Source organism: Channa argus, chromosome 6 (assembly GCF_033026475.1).
Source record: "Channa argus isolate prfri chromosome 6, Channa argus male v1.0, whole genome shotgun sequence".
Taxonomy (NCBI): Eukaryota; Metazoa; Chordata; class Actinopteri; order Anabantiformes; family Channidae; genus Channa; species Channa argus.
This window is the reverse complement of record NC_090202.1, coordinates 12,848,617-12,875,873: the sequence shown is the minus strand read 5'-3', so window position 1 is coordinate 12,875,873 and position 27,257 is coordinate 12,848,617. Positions and strand designations below refer to the sequence as shown.

The 27,257-nt window shown below is 36.8% G+C and overlaps 1 protein-coding gene and 1 non-coding gene across 3 annotated transcripts in view; both read left to right on the top strand.

Annotated features, from left to right (window-relative positions):
• The first annotated feature begins 5,931 nt into the window (after positions 1 to 5,931).
• LOC137128745 (F-BAR and double SH3 domains protein 2-like) overlaps positions 5,932 to 27,257 on the top strand; it is a 54,605-nt gene continuing 33,279 nt past the window's right edge. For both annotated transcript variants that reach the window (XM_067507226.1, XM_067507225.1), the window contains exons 1-3: positions 5,932 to 6,319; positions 9,672 to 9,769; positions 19,885 to 19,930. In XM_067507226.1, the coding sequence (XP_067363327.1) occupies positions 6,299 to 6,319; positions 9,672 to 9,769; positions 19,885 to 19,930 (165 nt within the window). In that variant the 5' untranslated portion in view covers positions 5,932 to 6,298. The remainder of the gene's footprint in view (positions 6,320 to 9,671; positions 9,770 to 19,884; positions 19,931 to 27,257) is intronic.
• Positions 14,884 to 14,957, top strand: trnat-agu (transfer RNA threonine (anticodon AGU)). Its single transcript has one exon. It is a non-coding gene; the product is annotated as a tRNA-Thr (tRNA).

Below are 27,257 nucleotides of genomic sequence, written 5' to 3'. Positions count from 1 at the left end.
TTTTGTTTTTTCCAAACAAACAGTTATGGTTTTCTATTCTTAATTATGAGCTCTAAACACCGGTTATGTAATCTCCATCACTGTAAGAAACCACTCCAATATAAACATACACACTCACACATTATTTTTTACTTGGATTAAATAAACAAACTAATGGCTGCAGAGGATTAGTGCTTAAGATGTCTAAAAGTCATGCAGCACAGTAGGCTTAAATTTACATCCTTGTGGGTTTTAAGGTGTACTATAATCATATTATATATATATATATATATATATATATATATATATATATATATATATATATATATATATTTGTTTTTTTTACTTTTTAACAACATATCTGAATTGGGTATGTATTGGTTGCAGCAGTTATGTATAATTATTTAATCTGTTTTTATTACTATTCTCGCTATTTTTAGGATTATTAAATGTTTTTAAAACTGCAGTGCTGCTGGTAGGAAGGAAAGATTTTAAAAGACATGCATCTTATCAAATTTGTAGATTACATTTATAATATTGCATTTTTCTGTATCATGTTTTTGCTCTTGAATTAAAGAAGATGTGTATTTTAGATCCTTTATTGTTGGCTGCTCTTATTATAAGATGTCTCAAAGTCATGCAGCACAGTACGCTAATATGTGGGTTTTTAGGTGTACTATCATTATCATTTTTTTTTTTTTTTTTTTTTTTACTTTTTAAACTATTTTTAACAACATATCTGAATTGGATATGTATTGGTTGCAGCAGTTATGTATTATTATTTAATCTGTTTTTATTACTATTCTCGCTATTTTTAGGATTATTAAATGTTTTTAAAACTGCAGTGCTGCTGGTAGGAAGGAAAGATTTTAAAAGACATGCATCTTATCAAATTTGTAGATTACATTTATAATATTGCATTTTTCTGTATCATGTTTTTGCTCTTGAATTAAAGAAGATGTGTATTTTAGATCCTTTATTGTTGGCTGCTCTTATTATAAGATGTCTCAAAGTCATGCAGCACAGTACGCTAATATGTGGGTTTTTAGGTGTACTATCATTATCATTTTTTTTTTTTTTTTTTTTTTTACTTTTTAAACTATTTTTAACAACATATCTGAATTGGATATGTATTGGTTGCAGCAGTTATGTATTATTATTTAATCTGTTTTTATTACTATTCTCGCTATTTTTAGGATTATTAATGTTTTTATAACTGCAGTGCTGCTGGTAGGAAGGAAAAATTTTAAAAGACATGCATCTCATCAACTTTGTAGATTACATTTATAATATTGCATTTTTCTGTATCATGTTTTTACTCTTGAAATAAAGAAGATGTGTATTTTAGATGCTTTTTTGTTGGCTGCTCTTATTTAAAAGGTATGTGATATTGTGTGTGTGCATGCACCTGTGTGTAAGACTTAATTTCTAATACACTAAAAAAGCATAATAGGCATAGCCATAATTGTTTATTATTTGTTATTATTAGGCTGTGTCACCCCCTAGTGGTGATCTGGTATTCAATAAATAGGGGGCTGATTACTAAAATTACTAAAATCAAATGTACCCAATATCAATTAGATTATGAAAAATTTCTTAGATAGGCCCACAAATTAACTCACAAATAATATTTCCAGTTGGACTGTTGAAATAATAAGATGCAAAGGTCTTTAATTACGAAGTTTAAAATGCATTAAATTATTTTGAGTCAATTTATATTTCTACCTTATAACTATATTGTTTTACTTAAAGAACCATACATACAGGTACAATTTAATCAGGACTATTATTCAGAGTGACCCAACCTTAGCTACATATTGTTATATCTGACAGAGGACACTGTCTTTACAAAACATGCTGGTGTCTGCAGCTTTTTGTGATTATCAAGATAGTTTCAGGTATTAAATTGAGGGTGATGGTTTAACTTACACTTGTGGGTTTTGATGCAGACAACTTGCTCTTCTTTTTGAAGTAACTGCAGACATCCTGCCCAGCCAGTAAATAAAGGATGGGGTCCACACAGCTGTTGGGACTGGCCAACGGTTGTGTCACCTTGGAGGCAATACTGGAGACCTCGAGCAATTTACAGCTGATCTGATGAACATATAAACATGTGACACAATGAGCTTTTAAAATCTTTATAGTTCATTTATTGTGAGGTGGCTGTAGCTCAGTTGGTAAAGCAATCACCACGGATCACAGAGTCAGTGGTTCGATCCCTGCTATATGTTGTTGGGCAAGACACTGAACCCCTAACAGCTCATTCCTATCCCGTCCCATCACATCCCAGCTGTGCAGTGTCGGTCCAAGCCCGGTAGATATTGGTGAGGGTTGTGTCAGGAAGGGCATTTGGCGTAAAAACTGTGCCAAATCAAAATGCGGACCAAGATCTGCTGTGGCGACCCTGAACTCACAGGTTAAGCCGAAAGGACTTTCCTTTCCACTTCCTGGTGAAGCAAAGCTGTAGAAATTAGCTGAGCTTGATGACCATTGACCCAGTAGAGGGAGCAGACTGGGTACCATCAAACCGATGGAGAACAGAAAAGCACAGGAACAGATTGGAGCCTATACCAGAGGGAGATTAATGATAAATATTTGCTGTTATATCCTTTCATTTAAAATAGGGTATATAAATTTTGATTTTGCTATATATTTAATAGGCTATACATACATTTATTTGTGTATCATATTGTATGGTTTATATCCATAGGATTAGAAGTGTTTGTCACACAGAGTTGTTGGGTAAAGACACATCTCTGTTTCTGTAAGTCTTTTTGAGCAGAACTGTGTGACAAATAATGTCACAATGCATCATGATGTTATATTTTATTTTGTGTCAGTAATTTACAGTTTTACGAAAATGTTGTATCATCTGAATTGTAAGGTTTAGTACAGCACTGTATGTCTTGCTCAAGTGACATACATCTTTTCATAGCACACTGTGCTAAATTGTATTGTAACATATTGTAGTGTATTATGACACATTATGATGTACTGTATCATATGTTGTTTAACTAATGTAAGATCTCACTATTTTAACTTATGTTGCACAGTGACACTTTAACTAATCTCATATTGTACTGTATTATAACATGTTTCTTTATAGCTCTTGTGTGATAACATACCATACTATCACTGTATTACTTCATTGTGCATCTTAAATGACATATTATGCATTATACTACATTGAATCATTTTGTACTGTATTTTCTTCTGGAGTTGCATATTTATCTAATTTATCACACTCCATGTTTATTGTAATTAATGAGTCTGCTCCATGCCGAAACTGTAGCCTACCAGGTACATTTGCATAACACAGGAAGTGTATAAGCTGCAGAACGGTTCACTGAAGGGACAGTATACCTAACAGGAAGGAGAATAGATGGCACTGAAGGCGGAAGGCACTGAAATTGCTTTGGTTGGAGGTATTGTATTTAAAGGTTGCCATCTTGGTTTTAAGAAAACCTAGTGAAATCTTAAGGATAACTTTTAAGAAGAGATTATGAAAATAAACACAACAAAAGTATATCAATGCAATGGTCTATTACCACATTCGTTCTTCTATCACAAATACAAAATGTGGAGACACAAGCGTAACAATACGAAAAAGTGACCTCAACCTACTATAAATCAGTCTATAGAACGTGGTTCAGTTTTGCATGCGACAGCAGCACACTCCAGCCATGCTCAAACAAAATGAATCAATCCAGTGTGACTTAGCAATGAATCTTATGCAATCCATTTTACAGCTTGAGTTGTCTCCAATTAATGACCCTTTTTCTTTTGGTAACCATGATTGATTAAATGAGAGAATAACTACGAAAGGACAGAGAAGAGAATGGCGTCTCTCTTGTTAATTCATAGCTGATTATTATATAGTCATATATATATATATATATATATATATATATATATATATATATATATATATATATATATATATATATATATATATATATATATATATATATATATATATATATATAAAGACAGACAGAGAGAGAGAGAGAGAGTCTATAAATGTTCTGTCTGAATATAAGAATACCTATGGGAGTAGGGAATTTAAGCAATATGTTAGATTTATGACTCTCATATAAAGGAAAGTATACACATTTTATGTTTGTAACATGATGTAGTATTCTACCATCTGCCCAGATTTTCTGTTCCTCAGAAAATCTGTTAGTTTATTTGAAAATTCCAGTTCAAACCAGCTGTTATGTGTTATTACATAATTTTTTCCTTCATATTTTTACATGCAAATTAGACAGAATATCGCAGGCCTACTTGTTTTTAAATTCAATAATGAATGTAGCTATTAAGTCTGACATTATTTTTTCTGTACCAAACAAACTGCCTCTTGCTCACTCTGTTCCCTTTTTTTCTTCAAAACAGGTGCAAATTTTTGTAGACCCAAAAATTATTCTGATCAACAGAGCCACGCATATACTATTATATATACAATTGAGAAATTAAGTAATTTATGTTTGTAGTTGAAATAGCTAACACAATACAGTGTCCAAAGAGATGTAGTAAAACATTATCCTCCACAAAGACAAAACATAATAAAACTAAGAACTTGCAAAGTTTGAATTCTATTGCCTTTCAAAAATTGTCCTGTTGACCATTCTTTGTAAAATATTCCCATCTCTCCATACTGTATAGATGTCTTACAGTGTGCTTCTGAGTGTGCTGAATGCTGAATGCCAACCCAACTACTTACACGAGTGGAGGTGGGTGCATGTCTGGCAAGCTGCAGCCTGAATACAATGTGTGACTAACTGAGCCTGGGGCTTAGAGGGTTAACTATCTATTAGCCAGACGGTGACTAGGACAAGTCTGTTGACACATTCAATCGTTGAAATATTCATTTTAGGTTTAGAAAGCTCAAAAAAACTTTTTTAGTTAGGCAGAAAAAAAGACGTTTTACTGTAATTCCACCAGAGATTAATAAATAATATACAGTAATTATAGTCCTGTATATTATTATTACAAGGCATGAGCTAAATGCCACATTTATACAGTATTTAGTATAAAGCTTTTGTGTTTTCCTCTGATAAATTCTAAACCATAAGCAATCATACTGATATACTATAGACTGCAAACATACTTGCTGACACTGTATTGTGGCAATAAGGCTTTTAGAGAAAAAGTGAAAAGTAACCTGATTTAAGTATTAATAACATTAATTATTTTGCTCAAGAAATTAAAAGCATAATAATTTTATTTAGGCTAACGTTAGCAGTCTTTTTATTTTCCCCTCCGTGATCGATTTTTCCATGCTCGACTGCGGTTTCTTGTTGGTATGCAGGTCTGCCACACGCAGCCCGCTTGTCAGTGTCCGGCTTTTCTTCTTCTTCTATTTTATTGGTAGCAGAACAATATCCAAACATGACGGCAGAAGAGTAAATATATAATTCATCCCATCTACGGCACATTGGAAGGACTAATAAGAGATCATTCAACTTAAATATGGTGGAGGAAAAATATATCGATTAAGGCAGATGTAAATCAACACAGATAATAAACATGAAAACAAAGCATTTAAAAAAATCAATATTAACACGATTTAAGTGCAAATAGAGCTCTGAAGATCCCAAAAAAGCCTCTAAAAATACACTTTGCCTGTCTTTTCTTTTTCAGGTTTAAAATACTGGGGTGATTGTCCACAAGGTCCTTTTTATAAATAGAGAAGAGGGGTTCTCGTTTCCTCCATTTGGATGCGTGCGTGAAAAACTTGGCTTTAGCAGACTGCAGAGCAGTTGGGGAAAACCCTGGTGAAAAAAAAATCTGTTTTTATAGTTTAATCCTTCGTGCCCTGTGTGAACCTCCTAAGTCGAGGGTTTTGACGACGCCAGGGAGGAAGAAGCTGAACAAAAACGTGGTTTTCTGCTCCGGATGTTTTTGAGCACAGACCCGCTGCCATTCCCGATCTTTGCCACATTGGGGGGCCGTTGAGCTTCGCCGCGGACGGGGTTCCTCGTAACATCATCCCATCCCGTTCTCTGCTTTTTCTTCACCGCCTGTCTGCTCTCCTGCTCCACAATACATTACAGTACACATCAGTCCTGTAGTAGTGGCAGGCACCAACAGAAGTCTGTTCAGTCTGTCCTCATCGCTTCAGTCTCTGCTCTGTATAAACTAGCCATTTATCATCAATCATGGCCGCCGGAGTACAAATCTAACTCCCGTCTTTCCTCCCTGTCGTCTGTAGGGGAGGATTTTTGTTTGAGGAAGCGAAATATTAGTCACTGATTTGGATTTCCTCTTGGAATTACAATACATCGCACTAGGGAAATACCATTCATGTCAATACTCCAAAATGCAGCCACCGCCGAGGAAGGTGAGTGATATCTACAGTCCGTTATGTTTGAACTGGACAGACAATGACAGACAACGTTAGCAGATTACAGTGTAGAAAGCGTCTGATGTGGAAATGCTATTTTAGTAACCAGACAAAATGCGCCTTATTCTGGAGACTTAAAAAAAATAAATAAATCGGAGAATAAAATCTTTGCTAGCCAACGTTAGCAGCGTTTCCTAGCTAGTGACATGAATATGTATCTTTGCAGCCGTTGTAACGTTACTGGGAGTCGTCAAGTAACGTTAGCTAAAAAAAACGCTAGGTGGGCTAACATGAGACATTTGTACAGAGCACCACAACATATTGCTGAGTAATTATCCCTTTCAACACTTCCTCAATTAGTCATGAGTTTAAATGAAACAGTGTTTTACAATAATATTGCATGTTTACTTATGGCATTACCTTGACGTTAACTAGCTAGTAACGGTAACGTGCGGTAATTCTCTAACGTTGTAACGCTACAGTGCTAAGACGATCTCAAAGGAGCGTTGTGTTGTGTTGTTTTGCTTATTTTTATGTCTCGTGAAATTGCGACAACACCCCCCACGGACAGCGTAACAAAAGCTGTCGTTTCTCCACGTTGTGGTGCTTCTTGTCTCACCTGAAGACCCTTCGGTACATCAAGGGTCACATTAAATTCAAGGCAGCTACAAAAAAAAAAAAGAAAAAAAAAGAGAGAGAGACAAAGAAAGAAAGAAAGAAAGAAAGCTACAGACACACAGTCTGAAGAAACATGCAGCCGGTGCCATGTCTGATACTGACGTAGTGATTCTTCTTGTGGTGAGAAAAGACCACACTTCCCTTGAGCTGTGGTGTCTCCATGAAGGTTTGATGATGTTAGTGGTCCATTGGGTGTCTGTGAGTGTTGTCCTGAAATAGATGCATGAGAGCCAATTATCCTGCTGTGAACCTCTGCACAGATTCCTCTTAATTACCACATATTCCCCTCTGTGGCATTTAGTATTTGTTGGGTGTCCACACATTGCCTGCTCTTGAGCATGTCACGTCATGTCATGTTATGTCTGAAAAACACTTAAACACACTCGAACAGCTCTTTCCATCGTAGAAGCCATCGAGGACACAGTGTGTGATATCAGGTGCACCATTAAATTCATAATCATGTTTAAGATCTGATTTTACACTTTTCGGGGGCTTTCACTGGATTTACACTGAAATTACCACAAAGAACAAAACAGAAATAGCAAAATTATTTTTGCGTTATCTCCTGCTAATGAGGTTGGCAAGGTTATCCCTGCCCACAGCACCCCAACCAGAGTGTATCACTATTTGGCTCTCTGAAAAAATAACTTTGCAACACTTGCAACAAATACAGCCCCTTAAATGGCTGTGCTTACAAGCCCTGCTCATTTGAGTCTCATACGTACATTTTATGTATCTTAAATTAAAGACAGCTGCTGATTAGGGTAAAAATGAAGTTGAGATGTGATAATACCCTGTAGTTTCTATATAAACTACACTTCCAGTGACACATAAAGTAGGAGTGCTGAACAACAAAACAGTTTTAGATCATAATTTTGGTAAGATTACAGTGTGTGTGTTTGTGTGTGTATGTGTGTGTGTGTTTATTTATTTTTCTTCTGCCAAATCTGATATGTCATCCCATATGCTGATGACATGTGTACATTGGAGGCATCATTACAGTCAAATATTTGTATCAGTGTGTAGATTTCACAATATGCAACACTCTCTAATGTACCAGCTGCATCAGCTATCCTTACTTTAACATGACCCTTAACCCACTAAAATTCTGTATGCCCATTACACATTTTTCATATTTCATTTTTTATCACCTTACTCTTCTAACTGATCATTTTTCTCGACATTTAGACAGTTCTCAATATCATCTTCTTTCTCCCTTTAAGCACACAACTACGTTGTTTGCCCACCCCTCTGTATAATGTTCGCTTTCTCTGTCCCCCATTTTCTTGTTGTTTTCTAAAGAGTGGTAGAAGGTGAAATCAGTTAAAATTCTTTTGCTCCAATATTTTAACTAACCACTCCTTCCTTGTCTTCTAAGGCACAGAACATAAGCGATAGAAGCTCTGCATGTGTATTGTGTATGTGTGTGTTTGTGCCAATAGCCAGTGTTGCACATGTTATGTTGTTGATTGTTTTGTCTAGAAAAGTCATGAATTTGCCCACTGTTAATCTGGTGAATAGCCTGTGGACTTCAACTGACAATACACAATGACCAGCGCACACGCAGACGCAGTGTCACATTGAGTTTGTGCGTCTGCGCTGATAGAATTAGCATCTTTTTCATATAAACATAAAGTCTGTTTGTTTCTAAAACTTATCAACTTTTAGAGTGTCATCATTGCCTTCAAGCTGCAAAAAGCCATTTCCAGCCTCTCCAAAACCTGACAAAACCCTGACACTGGTTGCTACATTCATGGAGTATACTGTGGAGTGTGTGTGTGGTTGTGTGTGTGTGTGTGTGCGTGTGTGCATATACCTGTGTACATATATTTGTACAGTGCCTTGCAAAGCTTTACATACCCCTTGAAATTTTCCACATTTGGCCACATTGCAACCGCAAATGTAAATGTATTTTCTTGGGATTTTATGTGATAGACCAACACAAAGTGGTACTTGATTGTGAAGTGAAAGAAAAATGATAAATGGTTTTCAAAATGTTTTACAAAATCTGAAAAGTGTAATTGCATTTGAGTATGAAAGTGGAGTTTTTTTTTAATCACTACCCTACAGTAGATATCATTGATAAATAAGCTGAAACAGAAATGTACACAATTTAAACAAAATTCACAGTTCTGGTGATCCTTTGTGCAGTTAGACAAAAATGCCAAATATTTGGTGGTTCTAGAAGCTTAAAATGTAGTGTGTTTCTATTATGTATATCATTTTAAGTTGAATGTCTTTGTCTTTTGGACATTTGAGGATGTCACCTAGGGCTCCAGAGCCTTTTTCTCTCAATGTATCTTAATAAAATCATCTGGATGATAAGAAAAGTAATTATTAGCTGTAGTGCTATTAAGTAATATTATTATAATATAATTATATTTGTTTATATTGGTGTATGACTTTTGAATATTTCATTCAACATTTAATTTAACCAGAGGTGAAAATAAAAAAATCATTATTTATTTATGTTTGCATGACATTCTAGCATTTATTAATCATTTAGTGAACTATTTTATAACTAGAAGAACTATTTAGCACTATGATAACCAAAATAAAAGATGAGTTTCATATTCCATAATTTATGTTTAATCAGTATATCAGTAGGTAAGGACATATGATTGGCAAGCGTGATAAATAAATGATTAACATGTCTTTCTGTTTCCTCCAGGTCAAAGTGACGCAGGAGCTGAAAAACACACACATCGAACAGATGACCAGACTGCACTTTAAGCACCAGACTGAATGTGACCTGCTGGAAGATATGAGGTATGAATATGTCTCTGTGTCATATAAAAAAATCTGGTTCTCATTTATGCCAAAGTACAAAGGAATACACTCAGCAGCTGCCAAATGATTTGAAACCTAGTCAAATTGCTGACTGTTGTGTGCACAACACTCACACATGGGCACAACCATGTACAAAAGGAGAAAAGGAAACAAATGAGTGACAGAGGACAGCATGAAAGAGAAAAAGAGGAGGAGAAGTAATGTCATATTCCAGCTTTTTAGAAGGACAACAGTTTAGGAAAATGACGAAGGAATTTCCTGCTGCACTCTTCCTGCACCCTGACTCAGTTTTATCCCTCTTTTTCATCTTTTTCAATTTTCACTCTATATCTTGGTTATCTTGTCCTTTTTCCATGTTGATTTTTTCTGTCACTTATTTGGTCTGACTTTCCTTTTTTGTCTCCATATCTTTCCTTTTCATTTTGGCTCAGCTCTGTTTCATAATGTGTGAGTCTGGCAGTTTTCCCTTACAGATTTGGCAATGGGAGGAAACCCTGGTTCCTTCACATGCTCTCATTTTCTGTGTTGACTAAGCATTGATTATTTATGACAGCGAACTTTCTAATGTTCTGTGCTTCCCTACATCCGTGACTTTCTCTCTCTTTTTCATTTTCAAGCTTTCTTGTCATCTTGTCTCTCTCTCTTTCCTCTCACTTTCTCCCTCTTTTACTCTTGGGGGCAGCTCCAGCTGTTTGTGAACAGATTGCCTTGTTGCTGCTGGATTTTGGAGAGTGAATAAGAGCTTGGTTTAACTTTTGGGAAAGAGTGAGAGCTACTTAAGCATATGCAATAACAATGTGTTAGTTCTTTCAGTTAGTGAGGGATTGAGCTACATGCCACTTGCTAAAGATCTCCAAATTGAGTTTGTCAATGTCATGGTTGAAAGGCACTGTGTGCAGTGCTTTCTTAGCATGTTCCTCTATCTGTTATTATTTTAGAATTATTTCTTAAGATACACCTAGACCTGGTGGCTCAGAGCGGAGAGCATCGGGGTGGGATTCAAAAGGTCGCGGTATTGAATCCCACCCCATCAAGTATGGCCCTGCCCAGTCTTTTGGGGCTACGTTAGTGCTGGTCCCAAGAGCGGATAAAATGGGAGGGTTTTGGCAAGAAGGGGATTCAGAATAAAAAAACCATGCCAAATCAATGTGCGGAAGATGTTCCACGTTGGCGCCCCCTGAAGGGACAAGCCGAAAGCCATTGATCTTTTTTCTGATAACATATTCTTGTAAGGGCGACCGGCTTTCGATAGGGAGCTGTGGACTCAAGCCCCTGCTTCAACAAGCATCTGCTTTGTCTATGTATCCTTGAGCAAGACACTAAGGCCATGCTGGTTCTTTTCTTCCTAAAGTGGCATGGCATGTCATCGGTCTATAAAAGATCATCTTAAAAGATCTTAAGAGTTATGGATATCTAAAATTAACCCCAGAAGTAAAATGGCAATTTAGTACACACTCGCTCTGACTGCTGTGGCTGTTGTCAGAACTGTGACCAGCTGAACCATCACTCATTTTTGTCATTAGCACATTAATGTTCAGTTGAAAGGAGTTTTTTTTTAAGTTTGCTACATGAGAATTACAAGCTGCGAAAATGTGCAGCATTTTAATTTATTAAGAGGTTTATTATTTTGCCCCCTCCACTTTATATATTTTATAGACCTACTGTAGTCATAGTGAAGCTGTTAGCATCCAACATCATTTAGCAGTATAAGACTTATACATGGTTGTTGTGTTTTTGCGGAGGATGAGTGCTGGTTGTCTAGAAATATGTTGGTTTTTTGTTTTTTTTTTTGGAGAAAAACAATTTTTCTGGGGCCAAGAGGTCTGATAAAAATCCCTGTTGTAACTTGAAAATGATAATATGATCAGTTAATTCGTTTACCCGTAGAATTAGGATACTGTGAAGATTCACTGCTTCTCTCTGTTTAGCATCATTATAAATATATATCTTTGTTGTTAGACTGTTGATTGGACAAATTAAGACATTTGGGAAATAGTGATACTTTAAGATATCAAATTCCATCTCTTGTAACAAATGTGTCACTAACTGGCCTAACCGCAGTGTTGCAGTGAGATGTGGCCATAATAAAACACAGACACTGTACACAGACACACATTTTTTCAACAGTGAAGAAACTGATGACAAATTGTATTCAGGGAACCAACTTCTTGTCCTCAATCCATCTAAATCCCCCATACCCTTATTATTGCCACACACACATTATCCAGTGCTGAACATTAAGTACAGATTGACAAATTTATGAATTTATCTTGCACACATTTAGCATTTTGACCCACATTTATATTTTCTGGAACTAAATTTTGTTCAATAAGAATCTATCCTAACCTAAATAATAATGCTGTGACAGTTTTACGTATTTAAGCTCACTTTCAGCTTACTTCAGTTGTAGATTTGGATGAATTTGTGGAAAGAAATTGAAAAAAGGTAATTGAATCTGTTCATGTGATTGGCCAGATATTGTGGTGTAGTGTTACAACAGTGTTACTTTTGCGAAGTTTATTGGTTCTCTTGTAGACGGGTTATGATACCAAATTCAGGATTTTCAAATTTGTTAAGTCTAGGATCCCTTACTTCAAAACAGAAATTTCAGGGGGAAATACTAAATGCTTTATAAAATTTTAATAATCACATAAACTGTCAACGTTGACCTGGTACTAGTTTGCTTCATAAGAAGCTGCTTACCTAGTTATAGCTTCATTACTTTACCAAAAACTGCTTAGAAATATATACATATATTTTTTACATTTGTTATATTGCTGTCAATGGGTTTTTAAGACATGTTGCAAAACAGGGGCTCAGGCCAGAAAAAAATGTTTGAGAACCCCTGGTCTAGAAAGTTTTAAGACATGAGAGAGCTACCAACAGTATTAATTATGGAGGAAGGACTAGACCTGACTAGTCTGGACTAGAGTTCCCCCCCACATCTGTGTTATGTGTAGTCCATTTGGATACAACAAATGAAAAATGTAGTTCACTCAAGTTTATTGATCAAATCCTAGGAATTATCTGCAGATATCATTAAACCATAATGGGTCTCCATGCTCAGTAGTGAAATGAGCCTTCCTAATTTAAACCCGAAAGGCTATCAGAGTTCTCATTAACACTTTTCTCTGAAGCCTCCATAAGGAAGCAAGAGGAGGGACAGAAAATCAAGAACTCATTGGGAAAAAGACCGAAATTAACAGTTTCACACCCTGCTAATATATTTAGATGGTCTCTGTATTTGTTCAAATGGCAGCACAGACAACCTCTGCTATTACTTGAAGCTACAAGAGGACCCCGGGTAGTGGCATGGATGATTACACAGTGTATTCTGCATTTAAAAGAGCAAAAGCTGATTCTTTAACCTTCACTAAAAATGGCATTTTGAAAGAAAGATGTCTTCATGTGGGCTTAGGCTTAAGCAAGTTTGGATGGTTTTGCATGCAACAAAATTTAAAGTAGCTGAACTTACATCGGATTTCCTTTTTTTAGACTATTCACTTCACAATAAACTGAAATGTCTGCTCAATTTTGGAAGCTGAAAACTGCAGAGAATCCGCTCTATTATTTTTTTTTTTTGTGGCGATCACACAGTGTGAAAACATGACCGCCCTCCCCAAACTCTGTCTGTGTTTATGACTCATGTTGCTTATTCTGCTGTCACTGATCTCAGTCTGTCTCCTGTAAACCATTGCTCTCAGCTGTTTGATCATTCCCACTCTCTGCCTTTTAACCCATGTGCCCTCAGTATTTAAACACACGCACTTGTCTTTCCATATTTGGAAGGACAAAATGCATTCCCTGCTAATGTCTTATCCCCACCCATACACTTCCCATTACCTAGGCGTAATTCTATCCTTTACTCTAAAACCAACTCTTAACCCATAAACAGCCAGTTCAATAATGCTTAAAATTTCCTCAAAGACACACACGTGCATAGTGTAATAATAAAGAATAACTAAGTGTCCATCTAAAGCACTTAAGTATTTCCTGTCAGACATACAGACGTACACTCCTCTGCAAACTAGGCTTTATTTAGTTCATTTACTACTTCATGCACATCTGATGCTGACACTGCTTTTTGACTCATGCACTATACAAACACAATGTGTGCACACACACGAAGGGCAGACAAAGTGGTGGTGTAAAGACAGTTGGAGAAGGAGGAGTAGTGGAAAGAGGGGAGATGAAAGCAGAGTGCTGAAAGCCAAAGAGGAAGGGATAAGAGTAGTGAAGAGAGACAAAAATGTGTAGGTGGAGGGAGGGTAAGCAGAGGGTAAGCAGAGGTTTAAGAATAAACAGAAATAGACTATAGGCAGAGAGAGTTAGGAAAGCAAGTTTAAGGATTACAGAGGTACAGACAATATATTAGAAGAAGTACAGTATACGTGACACAACAGATTTTGTCTGTAGTTGCACACAATAATTGTGATGACAAAATGATGTACTTTCCTCATAATTTTTAATCCATCCTATGATTCAGAAAGTGTCATACGAACATGTGCTATGGGTGTGAGCTATTTCTGGCTGGTAATTGGGTGTTCATGTTTACGTATTTAATCATCACTGTACTGTAACCGTGGCAGCCTGAAAAGCCTAGACATGCCCAAAGATCCCAGTGAGGAGTGAGGTTTGTCCGTGTTTGTTGTGTTTAGACTTGATTTAATGTTCTAGTGGCCACTAGTACACAAGTATATTGCAATACGGAAATGTCAAAGCAGAAAAAGTTAATTTAAATGCATAATTGTCGGAGAGCCAGCATTTATATTTGGTTACACTACACTACAGAACCAGAGAATGAAAATTTCCCAAACCCCTACATACATACAGAAACTGTGTGACGTAGGAATATTATTACAATTATTTTTATTATATGTTTTTAATCTTTTAAATTGATTGATTCTCTTTCATATAATATTCATATCATATCATTCATAGGTAGTTCTAGCTGCTAAAAGTAGCGTAATGTGGGTTCTGGCTAAGTTACAACCCACATTTATTTACCTAGTCACAATTGAGAGTGGAGTCAGTCAGGTTTTTCAAGAAAAGCTACAACACTTAATCATTTCTAATGATGACCAAAGCCAGTTGGCGCTGTGGCTTAGTTGGTTAAAGCGCCTGTCTAGTAAACAGGAGATCCTGGGTTCAAATCCCAGCAGTGCCTTTTTTTTTTCTTTTTTTTTTGGTTTGTTTTTATCCCCGTCCTCCACTCTCCCTCATTTAGAGAAATACCAGTGCAGACTTTATTTGAAATCTGCAAAGAAATGGATGCAGAACAGTGGTGCTGCTAGCCGTATTGAAAATTGGCTTTAGTAGAAACATTTGCAAAAAACGGATGTTGACAAGCAAAAGACAATACTGTTAAAATGACAGCATTTCAGTTGTCTGGACTTAATTTGGTTGTAGGGTAATAGGATGCAGGCACAGGTATTAAATGTTTTTGTCTAAGGTAGCAACAATGGGAGTCAACATCCCTGTCAGCATTTCAAAAAAACACTGTGCTTTGATTTTTGATTTAATGATTAGAATGAGAAAATTGTTTTCAGAGACGGTGCATCTCCTTGGTATATGCTACACTTGATGTTGACTTGTGCAACTGGCTTGATGTTTGGACCTTGAGCTCTCGATGAAGGCTCTTGTCCTGTTGTCCATGTATAGTTTATCTTGTATAGTTCCAAGCAATTCAGGATCTATGTGTGAATCATAGGCTTTCTTGTAGTCAATTCAGGCAGTGCACAGGTTGGTATGTCTGGTCCTGCAGTCTCTATACTACCGAGTCCTTTCTAGGCTCTGCTCATGTATTGATCCATGTGCCTGATAAAAGAGGTTTTTCCTCTTTGCTACCACCTAGTACTTGCTCAAGGGGGATTTATTTTGTTAGTTCATGACTATTTACTATAATTGAGAGGATTGTTTTTGGATTTAGTAATATATAAGTAAAAAATTAATAATAATTTGTGTAATCTACAGCAGTTAGATTAGAGGAGATGCATTGTTAAAAACGTGCTTGCATTGACTAGCTTAGAATTTCATTGAAAAAGGAAAGGTATCAGTATTCAACTTTGATCTGGACATAGATATAGATGAATCGAAACCGGGAAGCAATGTTATTTATTGTTTGCCAAACGTATACCCACAGCTACAGAGCTTTTCACAAAAGGTCTGTTAAGTCTCTGCCACGTGTTGTAGTAGGACTCCAAAACATAGATCTCATTTGTCACCACTGTGAATATTAGAGAATTGTTACTTAAAATCTTGATCTAAAAGTGTTTTATGGTTGTGCCAAATAAGCTGAAATATACCAAGTAAGATGAATAAGGTCAGCCAAATGAAGCTGATTATTTTCATTCATCGCAAATAATATCTAATTAAATTTTGACAACTTAAAACACTTTGTGAAACGCTGTTGCCACTGTCATCGGGTTTGACAAAGTGTAATGTTTGCAGATGTGCCTTTAGCCTAAGGGCTCCTAAAAGCAACAGTGAGGGGAGTTTTCTTGTATTACAGCAAGGGCCCATCACATCCGATGGTAATCACTGAATCCATTAAGGAATGGAACAGAGTGCACTGGACCTTAAAAAGTGAGTTACATCTCATACAATATTACATCTCGTATCTGTTTCTGACTGACACAGATAGCCTGGGAACCAGTGACAGATTAGTGGTAGTCTGATTTTGACCTTGTGTTTGCATAACATATTATTTGGGCCATTATATATTTTTAATCTTAAAGAAAATTAATGTAGTTGGTTCAGTAGATTCATATTGCCACAGGCTTGACCAAGTATAAAGATATTTTCTATTTCTTGCTGTATACTTTGGTATTTGAAGCTGCAGGAAACTTGTGCAAGCTCAATGTATGAGTATGAGTATGTATGTATTTTTTAAAACAGAACATGATCTTTCCCAGTATTTACAAAACACCTTTAATTTATTCAGACAACTACGCAAAGATTGTACTGTTTTTGCTAACTGTTCAACTACATGTGGATATTAGCTAAAGTAGTTATATGGCCATCATTTCATGTTTTGTTGTAGTGGTGTTGACAGTGAAGTTTCTTGCAGCCTAATAAAAGCTGAAATATGATCAGTTTAAAATGAAGAAGTGTGCTGTGCCTTAGTTTATAAATTTTGAAACTATAATTTTTCAGTTACACACATAACCAGAGAGTAGGGCTTGTCAGGGGCTTGTATGTTGATGCTGACCTGAAGAGTAAAAACAGCTGTCACTGCTGGTTTGGTTTGGTGTGGTTTTTCCAACAGCAAGAAAAAAAGAGCTTGAGTCAAGAGAGTCTGAACTCTTTGATTTCCACTTATACACAAACATCTACAGTGTCTCCAACATACATTGAAATGTCGGTTTGCAGATTGCAATGGCTAGTGACAGTCACTAACAGATAATATAAATGTGAACACACAGAATCATTCCTATTTAGAAAAATGTTTCCCTTAGTGAAATTATAATATTGCAACTGTTATCCAGCTTATAACATTTTTTGAGGGTTGAAGTTCAATATATTAGTAGCAAAAATTATATTTCACCTCATAGCAGCCATGTTGTTGATAGTTTGTGAATGATTACAGATTCATCATGTCTCTTTTAAGTCAACAACTCCTGAAAGCTAAAGCAGACTCTGTTTAGAAAACAAATCGAACATAGCAGCCTTAACACAAATGATGCGTTTTGGGAAACTTTTGACAAGAAGCACTGCCCTATTTGTTTGGGCTGTAATTAACATTGAGAGAATTGGGAATAATTATGCTGTCTGCGCTTACAATAAGTGTTGTGTCACTTTCTGTATCTCACATATTGTTTTCCTTCCCTCCTGTTGCTTAATGGTAACTATTTTGTCTAGTTTTTTCACAGAGCCAGTTGTACATAGTTTATTGGCTGCAGGCTGTAATAAAATAGAGTACTTTTTTATTTTTTTGTGCTTTCGGCTTGTCCCGTACGTTCAGGGTCGCCACAGTGGATCATTAGTCTGCATGTTGCTTTGGCACAGTTTTTACGCTGGATGCCCTTCCTGAGGCAACCCTCCCCAATCTCTACCGGGCTTGGAACGGCACTGTGCGGCTGGGGAATGGGAAGAGTGGGGCGCAAGCTTCCGACCCTATGGTCAGCAAGCAGCCACTCTACCAACTGACCCACTGCTGCCCCAGTATTTGGGTTACATATGTTTGACTTTAATAAATAATGTAACCTGTACTTAGTGAACGACCTAGATCCTGTGCCTCAAAACAGCCAGGGTTAGGGTTATAATGGTTAATCATTCAATGTTAATGTAACACTAAAGCTAAATAAAATCTTTTTTTTGTTTTGTTTTTGTTTTTATAAGGCATATTTGATATTTTCAGTGTAGACAAAAACCTGTTCTTGATTACTTGTGCCAGAAAAAATTGTCATCCTCACCCGCCAATAATTACGTGTAAGTCATTTTTTTCAAAATAATGGCCTCCAAAGATATTCATAAAGATCTCCATCCACAACAACGAAACAGAATTTTTCAAAATGATCTCTACTATTTAATTTTAACGCAGGCAATTTTGCAATTGTTAAGTGTGTGCTGTGTAAAGTTTCTAGTCTTTAGTCTTAAGAACCAGTCTCACTTAATATTTACGACTGGTATTGGCGACAGATGTCACAACTGAGGCAAACCTACAGTAAGTACAGTTTTAACTGAACGTAGCATTTTATTAAATCATTTTATCTTCATTTCCCTCTTCATTTCCCGCTCTAAACTCTGCTTTGTTCTCACCTTTACGTTCATGATTTAGCTGCTTTTTTATCCTTTATTCTTGAATGCACAAATGGTTTAAAAACTCAAATTTCGCAGTTGCCACCATATTTGTTTGGCACAAGAACACGCATTTTATGGTGGGTGTGGTGCTGAAACACAGAAACTCTAAATCGATGCCCTCTGCCCAGCTCTCCTTCTTACTGCTCTGCTAAAACTCTACTTAATTCTTTATGCTCTACCATGCTGTGTACAGAGCTTCAGCTATACATCATAATAAAATTACAATAAATAAAAAAACTAAAAAACATTGCCATGGTGGCTAGATGCTTCTCCACCGTGCTTCTCAGAGAGAGTTTGTTGACAATGAGGACAGAGGACAAGGACTGCACAAAGGTCTACCCTTTCCTCAGACTGACAGGGAGATGTCATGTTTTTTTTAAAAGATATCGATTTTTAATTATTATTTGTTTTTAATCAACAATATGCCAAACGGCAGAAACAGGTTTGTGTCTGTATTTCTCTCACTTTGCTATCTACTCCCACAAACACACGGCAAAAAGAGGAAGAACGCAACGTCTTCCGTCACTATACACTTAAATTCTGAGAAATCAGATTACTCATCTGCAGCTTGCTTATCCGAGTTGACCGTAGTCAGGTTACTTAGGTGCACAGGGCAGCTGTAGCTCAGTTGGTAGAGCAGCTGTCCACAGGATAAGTGGTTCACTTCCCTGCCCTGGATAAATGTTGAAGTTTCACTGGACAAAGACACTGTACCATAAAGTTGTCCCTAGTGTCTGCTACTTGTAGGTCACTTTGGATAAAGTGATAAAGCTGCTAAATGGCTAATTTTAATTTTAATATTAGCTCATTTCCTGATTACTTATGTAACCTGTTCTTCATGATTAATCTGGTTACCTAAGTGGATGTACATGCATGCTGCATCGTTCATTCAACACACATGGCCAGTACATTTAAACCGTGTAATTGTATACCCAATATTATGTTTTTCATTCAGCACAATCTTGAGCTGTGATGCGGCACTTCTACTGTCCTTGCTTCCTGGGTGTTGTATGATGTTGGGAGGGTGAATATGTAGTCGTTTGTGCTTTATATGAGTTGAAACTGGAGTGATTTGTTATGGAAAGAACTGTAAAGACAACGGATAAAGCATAATGTCTTCTATAATGTTGAGATCACTGAGTCGTCTGTTAAGATGGAGACTGAATTATATTTTTTTTTCATTAACATACAGCAACTAATAACTACTTATCAAAAATCTTAACATTTTAAATATCCATATTGTCTGTTTACTTCCTTTACACACTTAAGCAATTCTCTCTCTCTCCCTGCAGGAGCTACAGTCTGAAGAAGGGACAGCTGGAGAGGGACTATGCACAGGTAGGTCTACCTGGACTCTTGTTGAATATTTGCAGAATTTATCGAACTGAGTTTCAGTATCAGTTTTAATCTTAATCAACAAAAGAAACAAAGATGTGCTAATATTCATCCACGACTTAAAATTAACAACAACAAAACAGTCAGCGCTCTCGAGCAGAATTTTGTTACATCGTGTTAACACAATATCTCATGACAAAAATGTAGTCAGCTTTTTGCCAGTGTTAAGTTAACTCTTCCTACAGCTTCAGTGACTCACCATTGACAGTCTAGGTGATTGTAGAGAAGAGGGGTCAGGGCTATTTACTGCTATTGTATGGCAGGGTCAAGAAAATTGTTAACACATGTAGGCACTGTATGCTTTGCTAGCAGTCATGAACAAACTGAGGGACAGTAAATGCCCTGATGAGGCCAGTATAAAAGGAAAGATAATTATTAATGTGGTTGAAAGTGGAGAAAAGCCTTCTTTTCTCTCAAGGAGGTCTTATCAGTCCCATAATGGTAAGCGATACACCTCTGACAATATATTGGATTACATAACTGTCAGTCATGTTAGTGCAGTTCAGTGGGGAAAGGATCAATGGTTTGTACTAGAGTACAAGCCAGAATATTTTGCCAGTTTTTCTTTTGAATTGATTGCATAATTTTATCATGTTAAATAGAATTGTGACATCAGGAATCAGCATTCATTCCCAACTGTATAAGCTGCCGTTTTGATCATTCAAAATATGAACACAAGGGTGAGGTGTTAGGTTGAAGTTTGTGGCATGTGACTTTATCTTTAGGTTCAAGCTTTCAGCCTAGCATTTACTGTAAGAAATATCGTTTTTGTATTTCAAATTACAGGAGCACAGATGGAGCCTCAGAAGAGTTATACAAATGTAGATACAGTGTATTTAAAAGCTTTTTTCTTATTTTAGTACATCGGTCTCATTATTGTAAGCGCTTACACTTTGCAGTTAAACTTGGCTGTTCAGCACATTATTCATAGAAAAAACCTACCCACTTCCAAGTTTAAGACTTTGTCCTTATATATTGCCTTTAAGCTAAAAATTATATTATAAAGGAAAATCAGTTAAACTGTCACTGTCAGTAAATCTCTGTGTCATAGATTTTACAGTGCTTTTCTGTGTGGTGCTGTGGCTTAGTTAGTTACAGTGCTGTCCTGGGGCTAATTCCCAGCAGTGCCTCTTAATATTGTTGAGTGGAAAACAAAGATGTGCTGTCCTCTCCCTCGAAAACTAAAGTCTTAAACTTTTAACTTTTTCAGTACTTTCACTTTGTGATGTCTATGTCAAGCCCTCTTATTTTAAAAGATGGATGAAAGTCATTCAAGCACAGTTAACATGGTTTTTAATGGTTCAAATGCTGCCGAGGTCGTATCATCCTGATCATGCACAGATGTATTTGCACATGTACTGTGGTTTTAATATGCACTGATAAGCCACAACATTAATGGCACCTGGTGATTTTAACATAAAAATATAATGTTTAAAAAAAACAACAATATATTTTGTGTAGTGCTGTGTATTGTTAATGTGGTTACAATCAGCTCCACCTTTACCAACAGTGATCATTGATCCCTATTTCTTATTGATTACTGTACATTTTGTGCTCCAATCAGTATTGTTTAAAATACATAGTTTTCTTACTGGAGTACTTTTTCTTTTGTACATTAAGTATAGTGTAGATAATCTGCGTAGTACTTTTACTTGAGGGAAATATTTGAAGTTGTACTTACCTAATACAAGTGCAAGTGCAAGTATTAGGTTTGTGTACTTCTACCACATCTGCAGAAAGAGTATCGCATTTTGCTGTGTATGGGGTTGTGAAGCTGCAGACTGCCAGGAGTGGCCACACAATGTTGTGGCTGATTAATGTATGTTGTGAATACCTGTTTAATTAGGTTATTTTTACCAACGCTGTATTTTATGATGGAAATTTGAAGTAAATAAATTCTTCTATTGCTATTCTAATGCTGCATAGTAAGCAATGTTCTTAATAGGTTTTATATTCGTAAGAATAGTAAGCCAAGAGAAGTAATGCTTCTTGTTTTTCAAACTGCAAGAGTCTCTGCTCTGAGATCTTAAAAAGAGGTGGACCTTGTAGTAGTAATAGTAATGTTTTAAATCAAAACCTAGTCCCAGTTCAGTAAATGGACTGTGACTTCAGCTATATCACGAGTATTCAGAAGTGATGGGAGATATTTCCAGATAATTTTATTTTTAAATAAATAGGCTATTTTCTAACCAAGTTATCTTCAATCATAAGGCAGCAACTTTGTAATGTCCTTCAGATTTGTTAGGACAAACAAGTACATTTTTCTGGAGAATGCTGCATCAGCACACTCCTTTTGCTAAGCATTAGCTGAATGGTGTCTAAGTAGAAACCAACCAGTCCCTGCTGATGACTATGTGAAAGACTGTCTGATGTCTATTGTATTTTGATGCTACTGGGCTTAAGCTCAGCTAAGCTTTCTCATACCCATTCATAAAGACACTGAAAGATGCCGTCGGCTACACAATCTTCCTGTACAATACTGAAAAACATTCTAATACATTTGCCAGTGCATAACTATGTATTAATATACAAATATTTATGAGTTTCTGTGTGTTTGTACCTTTTTCATTCTTGAATGATTACATATGAGTTTCCTGTGGTCAGCCCCCCTGGTTTCAGACGTTATCTCCCCCCACTCCCTCGCTTTGTCTCTACAGTATCTCTCACTCTTACCTAGCAGTGTCTTCTTCACCTTAGAAATAAAGGTTGCGTAGCAACCACTCAGCCCCCCACTCTACATCCCCCCCGAAGACAATGGATTCCCTCCCAGCTGTATGTCTGTGCTTGCATATGTGTGTGCATTAATGTGTGGGAATGCCTGGATACAGTGGTTTTCTTTTATAGATCTAGGGTGAATGGTAAATAGATTTTGTTTCATCAACTAATTATTTGCCTATCCTTCTCTTTATCAAAATAGCATTTTACTTTGACACATCTGCCCTTGCCTCTTGTCTCTCCTTCCACTACACACATAGGTAGTCAACCACTGGTGATTACTCTGGAAAACTGCGTTTAGTCATTGGCTCGCTTCTGGTGACACAGACAGAAATCCAGCCAATCAGCTGATCCAACAGTAAGAGACACAGTGAGTAAAAGCAAAGATGAGGGAAGATGTACATTGTAGAGGAAAGGGAAAGAAACGCATTGAACAAAATAGGGACATTAAGAGTAAGGGGTGATGAAGAAAGGTGAAGTTAAAATGCTGTGATTTAACTTTTTTCCTTGTAATATGTTAGGACCAGTCATCATTTCTGTGTTCGCCATCAATCATAGGCTTCATGTTTTCTTTAAATGTATGAGTTATTATGTGAGCTTTTTGTTCCCTCCCACGATCAACATTTCTGAAATAGTTTTGGTCTGGGGTCACACTTCAGTGTACTGCCCAAAATGGCCATCCTGTTGTGTCCCTCTGTGCACCCACAGCGCTCTTTTTTTTAATTTATTTTATGTCCTTTCGGCTTATCCCATGAGTTCAGGGTCGCCACAGGGGATCATTGTCCGCATGTTGATTTGGCACAGTTTTTACGCCAGATCCCCTTCCTGATGCAACCTTCCCTAATTTCTACCGGGCTTGGACCGGCACTGCACCGCTGGGGATGGGAATTGGGTGTTGGGGGTTCAGTGTTTTCTTTTAAATGTAAATAAGCCTTAACTTTATGTGCATTTTTCAATGTCTGTAAGTTCCCTAAATATACAGTGGTTTCTTAAGTTAAATATATACATTAGAACCGAAATAAAATACCTATTTTAGACTGTTGTTCACCTACTCCTTCTGTATTACATATATGTAATCATTTCTTTTCATAGATTTTGCTCATAGCCATAATAGCTATGGTATTAAACATGTACATGTCATGGAACTCTTATTTGATCTACACTGAATTTGGCAGGTTTGACAATAAACGGGAAGCGTGAGAACAATACGGAAAGTGATGGTCTCTTTGGTACGTTCATGTTCTCTGTCACACTTAAAGGAACACCGATAGACAATATGTCTTTTATAGCAGGTCATTGCTGTCTGTTTCAGACTCTTCAAACAATAAAACGTAGTTATATATTCTTACTTATTCTGTCTTCTTCCTCATTCATTTATTCTTCTCTCACTTATTCACTAATTTTACCTTGGCTTACTATGCACATGTGGGTATCAAATGTATTCTATACACACACACACACACACACACACACACACACACACACACACACACACACACACACACACACACACACACACACACACACACACAAACTAGGGCTAGACTTTAAGGTCAGAGAAGTTCAGACAGTAAGAGACCGTAGAGAAAATTAAGCACATTGATTTAGAAGGAAGTCGAAAAAGTAAGGGGGTTGAAAAGGCTGACCACAAATATAGAAGGGAAGACAGAGAAAGGAGACAGAAAGGGAAAAAACCAGAGAGTGGAGAAAATAAGTGAGAGCAAACGGACGGCTAAAGTACCAAAGTGATTGTGCATGGAATTGTTTGGCAGTGTGTGCAGCACAGAAAAAGGTAACTAATGGATAGAAAAAACAGTATCGAGAAAGGATGAAGGAAACATCCCTTGACCTGACCGTCACTAAAAATATATGACGTTAACAGTGTAACTTTCATTCTTGCTTGCAGCACTCAGTAATCATCAGTTGCTGTTGTTTGTACAATTAAAAGCTGCCTGAACTAATTTTCTGTGTGAAAAATTAAAGAGCACACTAACAGCAAACATGTCATTGCACAAAATTACATTTACCATTCAGGCTAATAACGTTTATTATGACTTAGAATATTTTGACTCTGAAACAGGCCTTCAAGCTTTGTAGAGCTGGTAAAATGTACTCAATTTGCATAAAGGGTCCTAACTCATTTAGGAACTATGTAACAAATACAAGCACGTAGACATTCACAAATACACACATATAGTTCTCCTCATTTCCTGCTGTCTGGGTACCCTGTCTGCCACTCTATTCACAAAAACAGGATGCATGTGTGTGAGTCTGTTTTACTGTACAGTATGTGTGTATTAAAAGGAGCAGTTCCACCATACACAGACCACACAGGAAGGGGAGAGGGGTTACCATAGCAACATTCTGTTCAGGTGGTTGTCAGGTGATAACAGCTTAGAAAGGAGGATGGAGGGACAAAAACAGGGTGCTGGTGGAAGAAAAATGAAAGGAACGGGGCATGCAGGAACAAAAATGCCAAGGAGAGAAGAAAACGAAAAAGGGGAGTCACTCAGGCAGCAAATGACAATGAAAAGACGAGAGGTTAGAGAGAAGTAGTGAGGGAAAATGACAGAACACCAGAAATCCTCTCCAGGCCAGCAGCAGCACCTCGGTGAAACTGTCACAAATCAGTCACTCAGTGTGCTTCTCAATGCTCAGTCATTGCCAACTTCAGCTGTTATTGCTTTTGCTCACATAGCAGGCCTCTCACCCTAGGCTCGTCTAAGAGTGTGGGCTGTGTTTTGGGATTAAAAGGGGGTTGAAGCCAGGCAGTGGAAGTGGTCAGTGTGGTCGGTGTAACTATGATCACTCTTACCAGTTTTACTGTATGTTTTGGCTTGTGAAGATTTTCTAAGATTAGTGTCTCTACTTACTGAACCAATGAAATCCCAAACACTACTATTGCTACTCCTAAGGATGTGTGTCTCTCTAGCTATCTTTCACACACAGACTTTTCACTCCCTTATATTTTTAAAACATGGGCGCATGCAGTCGCACAGTTTGTCATCAAAATCATTTGCATCCACTCCACCCTTCCCTAGAGATCGAAAGAAAGAGAAATTGACTATTCTTGAAGCTAATGTGTTACTTCATGCATTGGACAGTGCAGTTTCTGTACCATGAGTTGTGCATGTGTGTTTGTGGATTTGTATGAGGATTACTTTATTTTGTGTATTTGTGGCACTTCTTTATGACAGTCACTCTAACTTATGTAAATTAGTCTGGCATCAGTGTTTCCTGAGGTAACATATAGAGTGCCTTTTCTTCTAAAGCTACATTTTAGCTCTCCTCTGTAAATGGTTGAATATAATGTGGTCAATCCACACAGTATCTCATTTACATCTGTAGATCATAAAATGAATATTTAAGTTATTTTTAGTGATTAACAACCAGAAGCACACAGATTACATACAAATTGTTTTGTTTCTTGCATTTGTAGGTGCTAATAGTTTTGACAACCACTGCTCCTAAATATTTTGGAGCATTATCACTAAAGATTTATATGTTTTTTAAGGAATCTGTGTGAAATGAAAGTGTGCTAAGGGTAATTTAAAATGTGCTTACCAGAGACAAGAATAAATGACATAAGTGAAGGGTTGATGATTGGGTGGAAGAGGAGGTTTGAAAAGACAACTGAGACCACATTTATATGCAAATTGATATGGAAAAGTGATCAAACAGATAACAGCAATGTTATAGCTTCAGGAGAAGAGGTAACAGTGTGTCGCTAAGCTCTAATTTTCCTCATTTAGGCTCTTGTAGTTCATATTCTTGTTTGTTAACAACTGTTATTGTTATACTGTTATATTGTATTAATGAGGATTTTCTCTCCCACCTACCCTGACACACACACACATACACACACACACACACACACACACACACACACACACACACACACACACACACACATTCCTCCACAGATACACATGCTCACAAGGGGAGAATGTCTGTAAGTTGCTGAATTTTACTGACACAGTGACCCAGTCCAGAAGATGTAGGTTATCCTTTCCTGGAGCCCTCAAGTGTTTGCTTGTACACACAGGAACTCACTGGGGAATCACTGTTGCTGACACAGAGCTGATCCATTTTATTGGTTGTGTTTGTTTAAAAACTAATATTTGACCTGTGTACTTAAAACAGAAATGTAATAACAAGCTTAGTCCAGGTCAGCTATTCTAGAGTTCAATAATAGTACTGTAGAATGAACTAAAAGTGTTAGGTAATTGTAGACTTGATTAGTGTATGTAAGTTCTTGTTGCCGTGAAAAATCCACAGTATGTAAAGTACAGTACAACTTGTGATATGATCGGTTTCTAGATTGGCTGTTATTTATGTTAAAAGATTGACTCCTGATATTTGTGATAAATAAAACATTTGACTCAATGAAGAATCTTGCTGTCCTGCCTCCTCCATTGCCCTTACTTTGTTACATAGTATTATCTGTAATGAGTATGTATAATAAATAAAATATTTTTTTAAGTTTTATAAATTCACTGAGCTCAATGCAGGAGACATTGTTGTCTTTTTGGTCAGTTATTGACATTTAGAAACT